The 14181-nt window shown below is 44.6% G+C and overlaps 2 protein-coding genes across 6 annotated transcripts in view; one reads left to right on the top strand and one right to left on the bottom strand.

Annotated features, from left to right (window-relative positions):
* phka2 (phosphorylase kinase, alpha 2 (liver)) overlaps nucleotides 1–14181 on the bottom strand; it is a 30257-nt gene that overhangs the window by 14944 nt on the left and 1132 nt on the right. For 3 of the 5 annotated variants that reach the window (XR_010325664.1, XM_064309762.1, XM_064309761.1), the window contains exons 1-9: nucleotides 5696–5787; nucleotides 4199–4357; nucleotides 3758–3805; nucleotides 2659–2827; nucleotides 2431–2513; nucleotides 1702–1782; nucleotides 1074–1172; nucleotides 661–807; nucleotides 348–401 (exon numbers count right to left, since the gene is read on the bottom strand). Coding sequence is in view for 4 of the 5 variants with exons in the window: in XM_064309762.1 (XP_064165832.1) it covers nucleotides 348–401; nucleotides 661–807; nucleotides 1074–1172; nucleotides 1702–1782; nucleotides 2431–2513; nucleotides 2659–2827; nucleotides 3758–3805; nucleotides 4199–4357; nucleotides 5696–5773 (918 nt within the window). In the remaining variant the exon portion in view is untranslated. Of the gene's footprint in view, nucleotides 1–347; nucleotides 402–660; nucleotides 808–1073; nucleotides 1173–1701; nucleotides 1783–2430; nucleotides 2514–2658; nucleotides 2828–3757; nucleotides 3806–4198; nucleotides 4358–5695; nucleotides 5788–14181 lie in introns of those variants that run through there. The other 2 variants (XM_064309760.1, XM_064309763.1) reach the window with 2 other exon arrangements.
* zrsr2 (zinc finger (CCCH type), RNA-binding motif and serine/arginine rich 2) lies at nucleotides 6459–14069 on the top strand. The gene is made up of 11 exons (XM_064309769.1): nucleotides 6459–7898; nucleotides 8126–8205; nucleotides 8729–8813; nucleotides 9042–9150; nucleotides 9695–9781; nucleotides 10713–10751; nucleotides 11244–11359; nucleotides 11857–12070; nucleotides 12217–12272; nucleotides 12577–12686; nucleotides 12909–14069. Exons 1-11 carry the CDS (start codon nucleotides 7843–7845, stop codon nucleotides 14006–14008), a joined length of 2052 nt encoding a protein of 683 aa, XP_064165839.1. The 5' UTR covers nucleotides 6459–7842; the 3' UTR covers nucleotides 14009–14069.

Raw genomic sequence — 14181 nt, 5'->3', positions numbered from 1 at the left:
TTCATTTCTTAGCTGGACCACTTTCCACAAACCCAAATGGCAGTTTATTAGAAATATCCTAAATGATTCATAATAACAGGACGGGGATATTTCTCAACATGTCACATCTGCATGTGGGAGCAGTTCAGCTACCAGCTAGCACCTACAGGGAAAAACTAAGCTTCAAATGCCCTTTTAAATGCTTCAGAGAAGTTGGTCATTATTGCAATTATAGGCAATTACTATGAATTCCGTTTTGAAGCACAAGACGCTTTCACACGTTCCAACTCATGAGCTTGCCAGTGTGTAAAAACCTCCACAGAAAAGACTGGGGCAGAGAGCAGCGGACCGCAGGCAGACAGCCGTACCTCTTTGGGAGTTTTGTATCCATCCCTAATGAACCGACAGCAGCCGTAACGGCCCTAAAAAAAGAGAAAGAATAACAGGGTGATATTCAATCTCGGGGGTGTAGAAGGAAGTAGAACAATAAAGGCTTCACCCAGGCTACATGCAGCAAACAGCCCATTCGCTCACCTATAACCTGCCGATGTGCTCACCTGGCCGTGATGATAAACACCTTACCTGTGGCCATCGCAGGTAAAGATATCATTCCTGGTGATGGTGACCAGCTAACCCGTAGATTGGTGATGTTCCCATTCTTAGCAGTGACGATCAGCTCACCTGTAACTTGGTGATGATTTCGCTCTTGGTGACGTTGACCAGGTCAGCATCCTCCACAGCGAAGGCGGGGAAAGAGATGACTGACAGGAGACCGGCATCAATCTCCTTAGAATTGGATGCTCTGGGCAGCATGGAGCACAGGATTGACTGATGAAAAAAAAAAAACAAGAAAAAAAAAAAAAGATGAATTCTCCGACTGCATTTCCCCAAAATTCCCCATGCTGTCATGGTTTCCTACACTCTCATGTGCAAGTTCAATTTCATCATCTCATGGGTTTATAGCCGCGATATCAAAAGCTAAAGAGTACAATACATTCCCACAGGGATTTGCTTTTGAAGTAGAGTGCAGAGCAGGAAACGGGATGGACTGAAATCCTTCTGCAGAACAAAAGGCCAGAGCTCTGCTGCTTCACCTGACAATGCTCCACCTCGTCAGGCAGGACGTGGATGACGGACTTCGGTCCCCCATGAGCCCCAAACAGGTTGAGCTCGTCGATGGACTCCAGCGCAGCCTGTAGGGAACGGCAGAGCACCACGGCAGTTTGCAGAGACAGAACAGAATCTCCTGGGCCCGGGCCTGGTGGTGCCCAACACAGACAGGTCCTTTTAAGGAGAGATTATTAAATGCTGAGGTTTGGCCAAAAAGCGAATGCTGCCCAGCGAATAGGGCCCATCTGGCCAGCGAAAGTGTTGCCAGCGTTTCATAAACTGCCACAGAGATCTGCTAGGAGATGAAATGACTCAGCACGGACAGCGAATTACTTAACAGCAGAATCTCATCCATGAAGCTCTGCCTCAACAGGCACATGCACCAAAGGCAGGCGGCTAGCGGTCACCACTAGCTCTGCTGGAATGCTACACGCTGGAAATGTGATGAATGTGGTCATTTTGGTACAGGGAAGATTCCAGGTTGAGGGCAGGAAGCTGTTTTTTCATAAAGAAGATTAGGGGACAGGCATGGGCGGCGGGGGGGGGGGGGGTGTGCAGGTGGGAATTTTTTGGGGGGGATTAGGGGGGAGCATCGGTTCCTTGCGCTCATACCTTGGCCATTCCCACGGAGCTCCCGTTGAGCTCAGGTATCCCCTGATTCGTTTTGTCACCTCTTTCCCACATTCCGTAGTCCTAGACATGCAAGCACAGCAACAGATTACTACAACAATTCATTTACAGACAGTTACATTACACAACGATGGCAGGAAGATCCCCTCAGCTGAAAATGATTCTCCTGTATGAAGGTACGAGAAATGTTCTGAGGGGGTAAGGTTACTTTTTTCCACACCTCACAATTAATAATTCATTGCTCCCATCAAGAATTACTTTCTTCTTGAGGGAAAAAAACAATGTAAAACCTTTTAAAAACTGGCTCTATTAATTTTTAATGAACTAGATCCTGTATATCAAAAGACAAATACATAATCAACAATTCCAGAGAGCTAAAATCAAAAGGAAAAATGCACTGCAGTTGCTTCAATCTACATGTTGTTGTTTATGTTTATTGTGGTAACAACCTCAGTCAGTATACTGTATGTATACAATGCATTCTTTTTTTTTACATTTTTGGATGAATTTTTACTTTAAATTTTGTAGGGTACTTCAGGGCCTCCCACCAGGGGGGCTAATGTTGTAAATGTTGGGAGGGTAACTACGCTGTCAGCGTGAACTGCGAGGCTTCTTAGAGAGCGCTGAATCGGTGGAATGACAAGGCGCAGAGATTACTTAATATGCACGGGGGAGCCTTCCGCCCTCCTCAGAATTCCTTCCGAAACTCACAGCGACTTTATACGCAGCCTCGATGTAGAAGACCAGGTTCTGGATGAACGCCACTTCATCCAAATTAGAAATGATCTGGAGACCTGAAAATAAGACAGGAAATGACGCGGTCGCTGATGTGAGGTCCATGGCGGGTTTTTACAGAAACCCGAAGAGATGAGTAAAATCAGCGGTAACTGTTAAAGGATGGCCACGCCTTCCTCGGCAGTTGGCCCTGGCCATGTTTACCTGAAGCAGTCATCTGAGCCAGGAAAAGCAGGTAGAGTGAGGTGGCATCCACCTGGAGGTGTCCCCACTGGTCGTCCCCAACCACAGTGGCCCCGGTAGGGGTGTGGTACTTGGCGTGCAGGCAGTCCTTGGTGCTCTGGGTGTGTTTGAACTTCTCCACCTTGGCAACCTGCCAGAAAACTCAACATTCCAATCCAGCGTCTTTCCGCAGAGCACAGCAGAGTAAGACATGATAACCAGTGTCGACAGGTCGTCGCAAATCGCTTGCAAATTTACTTCATTCTGTCTGTAAATATTCCAGCAATTTCTCTGAATGCAGAACTATGAGGTTATAGTTTCTAAACACATATAATCTATGTGAAAATTAGTATTTATTTCATACTACTTTCACTACTTGCTATAATTTTACATGTATGTTTTTTTTTTTATAACAGACCATTTCATCCCATTCAGTCTGTACACATTTTACCTGCCCTCTAGTGGTAAAAAGTATGCAAAACAGTGAAGTGGTTGTTCTTACTAAAGATTCTTCGGTGAGACCTCAAGACAAGAACATTTCTCAAGAGGGTGACCGGACCAGCCATAGTCCCCAAAAACAAGGAAATGAGCCTGAGCCACTCATTGGTCAATGCAGGGGACCAATCAGGCATTCCTCAGTATAGCGCAGAAAATATCCCCCGGCAAAGGTTCTCCAAATATGCCCTCTGCATAACTTCAAATATATTTCCAGGGAACAAAGCCAAATGTATGTGTATTGCTGGAATTTTAATAGACTGACACTTTTTTTTTAATAGACTGTAGCTATTGGAGTGTTGTTAATATGGATCAAAATGAATCTTCATCATCAAACTCATTCATTATTCAATAACAAACACCATGTACTGAGACAGAACCACACACAATATAAACACTAATGCTTCATCTGTAATGACGTGGGTCGCTGGTTGAGTTGAAACGGAAGAGTGCAGTGCATCGTCCCGTCCCACAGAGAGCAACCTGTCACCAACTGGGCTTAGCACTTAGCCCGGGGTACTTGAGGCCATCTAATAATAACAGAGGATTGACGATTAAGGGCTGTGATTTAGTCCAGCGCTCTCACCTGTCTCATCATGCTCTGCAGCAGCCCTTGCATCAGTTTGACAACACTCTGCAGAATCAAAACACAAAAAACCCATGGATTAGTGGAGGTGGGCGGGGCAGAGCCCAGGGGACAAACGGCAGTTACTCTAGGCGGTATGGTTGGGCTGTTTTAATTACTTACTGTAATTTAATTACTTATTGTATTATCATCCTAATGTTGCAGCTCGTACTTCCCCCTAGTTTGACTTACTGTAGCATAAGTTAGGTCAGAATAATGTTCACTGCTTGAACTGGACTGTGTTCTTGGCTATGAGTAACTGTACGAAATGAGTATTGTACCTTATCGAACCTGTGTTTTGCAGTTCGTCCAATGGCCTTGATATGCACTTTTGTACGTTGCTTTGGGTAAAAGCGTCCGCTAAATAAATGTAATGTAATGTAATGGCTGTAAGAGGGTCACCTGCTCCAGCTCGTAGGCCTTGGCCTTGTCCTCGTCGCGGTCCGCGTTCTTGCGGTAGGCCATTCCCAGGCCCCACACGGCCAGGACACTGTAGACATTGTCCCGCACCCAGGCGTCCTTCTTGTGCTCGCTCGCCGGGAGCAGTCCTGTCACCGGGTTCTGCAGAGAGCGCGCCCGGGGGGGGGTTCAGCACGACAGCGAATCGAGTGTCAGTAAATCGATGCGACCAATCCCCATCCGCGTACACACGGCCATTTAGAGTTACATTTAAGCGATTCACAGTGGGCATTCCCAATAAAAACAGAAAGAAAAAACAAAAGACACGTCCAAAATTGCATACTATGTACTGCATACTACAGGCCTATATCGTTTTTAACATGGCCAAAACAATAACATGAATGAAATATTATGCAAATAATTACCAGGATGTCATAGTGCATTTGATGAAATATCGTAGCATGCGAACACTGCACACTACGTTGGCATGAGTACCCCACAATGCATTGCGATAGTTCATGACCCAAGCAACCAGACATCAACCAATAATGGCATAGGGCAGTGTCGTGCAAAATACTGCACACCTGTCTCACACCAGTATGTGATTTCAGATGCAGCCAAAGCACTAGACCAAATGTATAGAAAGAGAGTACAATCACTCCCACACCCCTTAAAAGGCTATAGAACACAATTCCCTGAAACCGGTAAAATCTTTTTTAGTTGAAAATGTCCACTGTGAGGCACTGTGTCATAACACGAGATACACTCATACAAAATAACATTTGACTGATTGATTCTTTTTCAGCAGCCTATATGAATTTCCATCCGTCCATCCATTTTCTTATTCCGCTTATTCCTGGTCAGGGTTGCAATGGGGCTGGAGCCAGCATGTAGTAGACAAGAGGCAGAAATATGCCCTGGACAGATTACCAACCCATCACAGGGCCCACACGCCATTCACTCACACACGCATACCTATGGCAAATTTAGAGACTCCAGTTGGCCTACTGCATGTCTTTGGACTATGGGAGGAAGCCAGAGTATCTGGCAGAAACCCATGTGCACATGAGAACATGCAAACTCCACACAGAGAGGTCCAAACTAACTTCTTGCTGTGAGGCGACAGTGCTATTCACTGCACCAACGCGTCACCCCAAATATAAAAATTTCACAAATAATTGAATAATTGCATTTCATAAATTAATTGTGTCCCTTTGAACATTGCAAATCCACACACAACACATTGCAAATCCTGTGTTATGAAAAGAGATGGAATGTTTTCATAACACGAGCTTCAGTGTTGTGAAAACATTCCATCTCTTTAGTCAGATTGCACTATAATATGAAATATAATTAAACATTACAGCATGCATTCGTGTTTTTTGTGATGCGGCTATGCTGCCTAGCTACCTACCGCGAGCGATAAAGGTAAAAAATAATATAAAACATTATGGGAGGCGGGATGTTTTTCCAGTTGCAATTAATACAAATGCAGCCTACCTGATGACATAATATAGTCTGCTGCACGAGACGTGCGTACGAATCCAGGCGGACTCCGGAATTGCTGCGACTCCGCATTGTCCCATTAGGGTAACTGAGACGAAAGTGAAAAAATACGTGAATATCTTTCCTTTTCCTTTTTTTCGGAAACGTTATAATATCGTTAACATTTAACTAGCTTGCTGAATAAGAACAGTAACATGTTGTCAATATACAGTTCAAATGGTAGAACATTCACTTGCTTCGGCAAGTCTACGCGTTGCACAATCTAACCGGCGACATTGCTCAGTATTTTAGAGCGTTTCATTTTAAGCGAGCGACAGTTAGTTGCATTTGACAATCGGTAGATATGCCGGACTGATTAAATCTCTAATGTGGGATATGGATACAGACTAACATTATTGGTATAAGAGACCGTACTCGGTAGCTGCCGTTACGAAAACAATAATATCGGGTAGCGTCTGCATTAATGTCTAAAGGTCATACATGATTATACATGCAATCGTCAACTCACCCAATCCGTGTTGCTCCCAATAAAACCACAGTTTCGGTATCCCCGTGTCCCCCTATTTTTCTAGGATGCTCAGATAGTCGCAAAGGAGTATGGGTGACGACGTCATCGTGCCTCCATAGGTTTACAGTGGATCGCTGTGTTTAGTATTACATGCCCCCGCCAAGGCGTAACTTGGCAGGATGGCATACCTGCCATCCCAATAGCCTACTCCTGTATTGTTGTCTTCCTTCTTAATTTTGATTCATTTAAATTTACGAGAAAAATCTATGTTTTTATATGTTTTGCTGTAGGATTGTACTGTACAATGTTGTAGGCTGTGCCGGCACTTACAGCCAATGAGTTATACATTGTCTTTGCTGTTTGTGAATTATGTGTGCATACAGAGAATAGAAACTGACTGCTGTTTAATGACATGTTCAAGTACAGCAGCCAGACAGCCTGGAACGGATTTAACACCAGGGCAGAGTCTAGCAGATAAGTATTAACAGTGGCACACATGTCATTCAAGTGGGCTATATTAAAATAAATCCGCCTATGGGCCGATGCTTGTCAGACGTTATGAATAGAATGCGACGTTACGATCTCAGGCCGACATCGGCGAGACGTATGTGTGCTATATGGATATATAATGAAAAGCCTCTATCTGTGCACAAGAGTGCTGTGGATTCCGGGTCGATAATCTCAGTGTGGAAAAATGGGTGAGTGGGGCATTAGAAGTGACCACTCTATATTTGGCTTGGTACTTTACCTTGGATATTTTAAGCTATATTACAACTATGGGTAGGTTAAGGATTGCTTAGCTTTGAATAACTCTTTGAAAATATTGCCGTGAAATATCTGTTTTGGGTAAATTCACTGCCAAACAATCAATCAATCAATTTCACACTGACCTCATCTGCAGGTTTATCTGTTTCATCCTGAAAAAAAGGAAATTCTAAACCTAAAATCTTCAAAAGTTCTTATTCACAAAATACTTAAAGCTTTATAATGTGATGTTTCCTTTACCAGGATGTTTTGACACAAATGTGCAAAAGAATGTAGAGTATAGCATGCTTAAATGCAAAACTAATGGTCAAACATGATCAAAACTGTTAAAACTATGAGGGGTTGAATGCACGCAAAGCTATAAGAAAACAAACACAACTACACTGACTGTACAATCACTCAGTCATTCTCGTCTGGACTTTGACTGAGCCAGTCAAGGACATTACGTTCTTTGTAAACTGCTTGTGTGCCTGCTGAATTGTGAATTTTCAATCCAGTCTTAATTTCTTGCCTGACTCATATTTTCCTGGTGCAAGAATCCACCTGTAGCCTACATTGTACTATGTGTTTTCCTTCAGTTCTGAAATTATTTGCCATTCTTTCTGATGAAAATATACCCATAACGAGTCACACCACACCTGGGAGAGAAGCTACTCATGGCTACCATAACGTTAGTAATTTAGGGGGGGGGACAGGTAAAGTGTGTTTGCAACAAGCCATGACAATGAAAAATAGCATACATGTTAGAAAACTTAATTTTTTTGTTAACGATACTGCAATCTCTCAGTTTACCATCCTGTACAGTAGGGGGCAGAAATAGCCTTCTAGGCTTTAATTCGCCGTTGAAATAACATAGAGGAAGAACAAAATGGCGAATGCCGTAGCGCTTGGAGGAAGCGCAATGCTGAAACGTGAACAACGCGGGTAAAATAAGCGCTTGTATCATGTTTTGTATGAAGAATAAATCAGTGTTCTGTTATGTTTTGTGATAAGAGTCATTATTATTAGTTGTCTAGTTAGCTATGGCACATTTTAACGTCACAAACGTAGTGCCATTTACCTAGCCGTAGTAATTTAGCGAGCAATCTAACGTCAGTTAGCCAAGATCGGTTAGCAGGGTCTTGTGTGTAAACCTCTTGTTCATTTTTTAGTCAAAAGCAACGGCGTGCCGCCTTCAAGAAAGAAAGAAGGAAACGAAAACGTCAAGCCCTCGCAAAACTCAGAGACTCAGGTACGTTAAGGAATGGCGAGCGATCAACATGCTAACGTTAGCTATCAACATGTGAAATTTCAGTCACACATGCATGCGAAATTGAAGTGGACATATTTGAACATATTACATTTCTTTGACAATTTCCTTTGAGGTTAATAAGAATGCATGAATCTTTGGCGTAGTTTAACCTGCAACTTGGCTAGATAACGTCACAAAATAACCTGCTCAAATCCTCATTTCAACAGACAGCTTCACTCGCACCACCCCCTTGTTTTACGGCTAAACTTAATGGACTACAACAGTAACACTATAGCTAAGCATCATGCTGTTTTTCATAGCTATGTTTATTATTTATATTTTAAAGTAATTGTCATTAAAAAAAACTTGGAATAAAAGCAAGGAGCGTGATTAAACAGTGAAAACATGCGTGTCTTTTCGCAATTTGACATGGATGGACAATTCATGATGTCATCAGCCTGCTGCCTGCTGTTAGAGACAACAAACATAAAATTTTAATTATGATTTTTTTATACATCTGTAGAAGTACAAGAGGATGAGTCAAGAGAGGTATCAGATAATGATGCTGATGATGATGAAGATGAGGAGAGGAAGGCTGAAGAAGAAAGGTAAGGGAATTGAGTTGATGGTGTAAAAGGCACTAATTCACGTGTATGAAAAACCACACGTTTTGCGGTTTCATGTGGAATTGTGGGCAGAAATACCAACACGCATAATGAATTTTCATCTAACGACATTTTTATAAATCATCATGAGTGATACCAACGGTTTTATTTTATCTGTCTGACCCCGCCATCACGCGAGTCAGCGCTGTGATCGTGTTTATTCTGATTCAGACAAAGACTTCACCAGCAGTGGCTGCGGAGGGAGGAGGTCGCTCAGGAGGAATTCAGGCTGAAAACGGAGAGAGAGGAGGCAGCCAGGAAGAAACGGGAGGAGGAGGAGGTACGGGATTGTGCCGTCAACACGGGTCACCAGATCAAATTTAATCTAATATGAACAAGAGGAACTACCGGCGGTATTACCAGGCTTTAAGAGGCAGTATGCACTACAATATTTGGCTTTATCTAACAAAATGATCAGTAAATGAACAGTGCAGCTATTTAGGAATATTTAGTAGCAAAAATTGCATTCAGTATAGTGCTTTTTTAAACATGTTCATCATCATAAATGGTGACATGTATGCATGTATATATATATATATATAGATATAATGTATTTCAGGGCTGCCCAACCCTGTTCCTGAAGATCTATTGTCATGTAGGTCTTCATTACAGCCACAATTTGGCACACCTGAATCTTCTACTTAGCAGCTCTGTGATATCTCCAGCTGTTGAATGAGGTGCGCTTTGGTTGGGTTGGACGGTAGATCTCCAGGAACATCCTGGATTTGTTTGTAGGTCTCTGGATTATTATTTTTCAGCAAACCTGTGACCTTTAACCTTTACACTAATGTTTAACCTCAGATGTGTTTCTTTTTTCCATGCAGAAGAGAATAAAGGAGGAATGGGAGGAACAGCAGCAAAAAGAGAAGGAAGAGAGGGAACGGAAGCAGCAGGAGAAGATGGACAGAGAGGTGATCTGTGCAGTAGGAGCATAGCGAAATCCGGCCACATATATCCTCTTTCCATTTACATACCAGCCCTAAAGTCGGAGAGCTTCAGCCCCTAGTACTTAACATCACCACTGTCAGACCAAATTCAGACCTTTAAACAACATTGCTCATTTTGTTCATTTTTGCTTCCACTACTGCAAGAGATGTCTGTAGGACCGTAGGTCTGTGCTTCAGCATTCTTGGTGTGAAAACAATACCCTGCAGATCATGACTGTAAAAAAAAAAAAAACCGAGAACTTTGGCTAAAAGTTGCACTCTGTAGTGTATTCATAATGGTCATCAGAGCAATGTCAGCTATTTTAATTTATGTGGTTGATGGGTCAGCCCCACCATGCACAGGTGTAGGGTGGGCATCAGGTATTCCTTTAATGCCTTTTGAGTCATTAGTCACCTGTGTCACTGAAGCCACTGCTGCAGGTGTTTATTTATTTATTTTTCTCATCTCGTTGGCTGATACACACAGTGACGATCGTGGGTCTTGCGTTTATAGTCAGTGAGAGCATATGATTGATATGTAAGCGGTCTGTCCATCCATGCTGTTCCTTAACTTGAGACGCACACAAAGACAGAAAGACTGGCAGTCCTGCAGGTTCCTGCTGCCACAAGAGGAGGCCATGTATCTTTTTCTCTTTTGTCTTCTTTAGGGGGGTTGCCGTGGGCAACGCTGATCATGAAAAATCCAGCAAAAAAAAATGTCCTGAGTAGGAATTGCTGTGTAGTAATTGATTAGTAAAAAAATGCGCATGTCTGGTAAATAATATTTCATGTGACCAAACATGTTCATTCGTGTCCTGTTCTGTACCGGGCCTCTTTGTGTTCTTAACGCACAGTAACAGATATCTGCTAGCCAACTGCAGGTTTTTCAACAGTCCTGTGTTTGCACCATTTATAGGAGGCAGTACAGAAAATGTTGGACCAAGCTGAAAGCCAGGTATGTGTAAATCTGGTGTGATTTTTTACACAGGTGTGCTTATTTAAACAGGTATGTGTAAACCAGGTATTTAGGCAGGTATTGCAATATGATTTGATGTCTGTTAAAAAAAAACTAAAAAAAAACAAAATGCAGACATTGTCTCAATCATTGATTTGAAAATGCAGATTTGATTGGTACAGAGGAAAAACCAATTTGACACAACCGTCCCAATACTTTTGAATTTAACTCTATATTGTTACAGTTAATTGAAAAAACCTGACCAGAATTTTGTGTCATAAGTCTTTGATTTGTGTCATCATTTTTTGTATGAAAATGAATATGAAAGCTTGCATAAATAACATGAGCTGTTTTGGGAAATGTGTGAGGCCGGTGGGCTGTGAAATCGGAGTGTCAGGTAACGTACATACAGAGTCTCACGAGCTGAGGCTGAACAGCAGAGCACATTTCTGACGTCTGTGTGATGTTCCCACACCGTTTCTCTGTGGATAGCTTGAGAGTACAGGTCCGTGGAAAAACCCTGAGGCCCCAGTGGATTATGGGACAGAGAAGGACAGGGCCAACTGCCCTTTCTTCCTCAAAACTGGAGCCTGCAGGTTTGGAGACAGGTAAGGGGCTGGAAAATTGGCTTGTGTGTCCCATTTTTGAGCAAACAAATTGAACTCTGGAGGTCATTGCCCACCAGCTGAGTTATTCCCCAAAGCAAACCAGTTTCACCGCTGTCTGAAGCAGCCATGAAGCACTGCAGGGCCTTCAGCCAAGGTTCTACATGTGCAGTCCTGAAGATTTGTCAGTTATCCCTGAGCCAATCAGAGCTTACTTGGGGTAGGGCTAGCACAACCAAGGGAATTTGCCATGTTAACTTTTCTCAAGTTTCTGCCTTGATACTGCTTTAAAAAAAAAACATCTGGATCTGAGCACCAGTCTGATGAAAACTAAGACGAAGACAAGCTGTAGACTGTAGACCTAACCAGTAAATGGATGGGTGGCATCTTTGTGGGTCCTGTGTAAGTTGTAACCGCTAGCTTTGTGAGTTGTTGCATTGATGTTTTTTTTTCGCCCGTGCTGAGCCGTACCCCCCTCTTCCTCCCAATGGTGTGTTCAGGTGTTCCCGCGTTCACGTGCGCCCCGCCTCCAGCACCACGCTGATGGTCAAGGGCATGTTCGTGACCTTCAGCATGGAGCAGAGCCAGCGGGACGACTACGACACCGACGCCAGCCTGGAGTACAGCGAGGACGACGTGCACCAGCACTTCCTGGAGTTCTACCAGGACGTGCTTCCCGAATTCAGGAACGTCGGGAAGGTGGTGCAGTTCAAGGTGACTGTTCAAAAGGGGGGGGGGGGGTAGTAGAATTGTTCCTTGGCAGTGGAACAGGGGCTAATATTTCATTATTGGTAATGTTTATTAGTGATAATTTCACCTGTTTACAAACTATTTCTATTTGTTCCTCATTATATCTACAGGTGAGCTGCAACTTCGAGCCTCACCTGAGGGGAAACGTGTACGTCCAGTATGAAACGTAAGTGCACTGAAGTCTTCAACCATCTGCACTTTATAAGAGAACACTGTGCCCTATACATTTCTATTTGTTCTAAACATGGCTGTCTGCTGTAATGCCTTCTGGTTGGAGGGTGTTTTGGCCAGTTTGTGGGAAGGTTTGATTTGTGATGCTAGATGAAAGATGTCTGATTTGTGTTTATATAACAAAAATGCTAAAGTGGCCTACCCTGATAATGTCTGAGGAAACTGTGTGTTTTTATTTGGCTTATTTATTTCTAGTTACTTCTGGTTTTATTTTATGATTTCTCTGTGTGTGTCCACAGGGAGGAGCAGTGCAGGGAAGCCTTCATCGCGTTTAACGGACGATGGTACGCAGGAAGACAGCTGCAGTGCGAGTTCTCGCCCGTCACAAGATGGAAGACCGCTATATGTGGTGAGCTGTTCACAACCCGAGCCTGTGCAGATACGAGTCAGAGGAGCGTACAAACGAGCAGGCAGACTGCGTGGGTCCGAGTGACCAGCAGGGGTCGCTAATGGACGATGAGATGGGGTCATCTTGGCTGAATCCCACTCCTTCTGATGCTACAGGCATTTATGCATTGACATTATCCGTGGCATTATTCTGAATTTGTGCATTCCCGTTTCTGTTTCTCAGGGCTGTTTGACAGGAACAAGTGTCCTAAAGGGAAGCACTGTAATTTCCTACATGTGTACAGGAACCCCACCCGGGAATTCTGGGAGGCAGACAGGGATCTGAACTCATCTCCTAACGGTGCAATCACTGGGTCGTATTCCGAGCGTTTCTCAGAACGGAGAGATTGGTCTAGCAGGCACCATAACTACAGTCCCGAGAGGAATGGGGGTAGGAGGTGGAGGGGCAGTTTCCGAGGGAGGCGGAGTCGCAGCAGGGAGAGGAGGCGGAGTCAAAGCTGGGAGGGGAGGAGTCGCAGGGAGGAGAGGCGGAGTCGAAGTAGGGACAGGAGAAGTCGAAGCAGGGAGGGGAGGAGTCGCAGGGAGGAGAGGCGGAGTCAAAGCAGGGAGGGTAGGAGTCAGAGGGAGGAGAGGAGGAGTCGAAGCAGGGAGGGGAGGAGTCGCAGAGAGGGGAGGCGGAGTCGAAGTAGGGACAGGCGGAGTCAAAGCAGGGAGGGTAGGAGTCGGAGGGAGGAGAGGAGGAGTCGAAGCAGGGAGGGGCGGAGCCACAGCAGAGACAGAGAGTCCCGGGGGCCGCAGCAGTCGGGGAGAAGCAGTGCCCGAGGGAAGAGGTCAGGGCGTGAGCATCGGTCCCCGTCCCGGAGTAAGGACAGAGACGGGACGGACAGATCACCCAGCCGGCAGAGTCCTGAAGGAGAAAAGAGACGGAGGAGTCGAACCGGCAGCCCCAAGGCCGTGGACGGAGAGGACAAAAAGCCCTCGGAGGGCAGTCCCGCTCCGCGCCGCCACAAACGCCCCAAAAAGAGCAGCAAAAAGAAGAAGAGCAAGAAGAAGAAGAGGGGAAAGAACAGGAGCGTCTCGCCCAGCGGCGGCTCGAGCAGGGGCTCTGAGGGAGAGGGAGCAGTGAGCCGGCCCCTCTCTCCTCCCGGCGAGGAGAACACCGAGACGCCCCAGGCCAGCGCCAGTCCAGCGGAGACAGACCTCCTCCAGCAAGGAGGTGAGGGAGCGGAGCTGCAGGAGGCGGAAACGGACGCTGAGCAGAACGCCGAGCGGAACACCAGTCCGTCTCCGCCAGCCTCGCTACTTGACGCAGTCTTGAGTTAAAACTGGATGACTTGAGTTCTTAGATTAATAGCATGTGTAAATAAACCTTATTTTAATAATATTTCTTGTTTTGAAGAGTTTTTGTGCGTTTATTAATACACTGCTGTACCGTAGACGACTCGTGAGTACCTCAATAGTCTGTTTGCGACAACTGCACTCACAAGTGTAATTAA

Source organism: Anguilla rostrata, chromosome 15 (genome assembly GCF_018555375.3).
Source record: "Anguilla rostrata isolate EN2019 chromosome 15, ASM1855537v3, whole genome shotgun sequence".
NCBI classification, from domain to species: Eukaryota; Metazoa; Chordata; class Actinopteri; order Anguilliformes; family Anguillidae; genus Anguilla; species Anguilla rostrata.
This window is presented reverse-complemented; position numbering and strand designations above follow the sequence as displayed.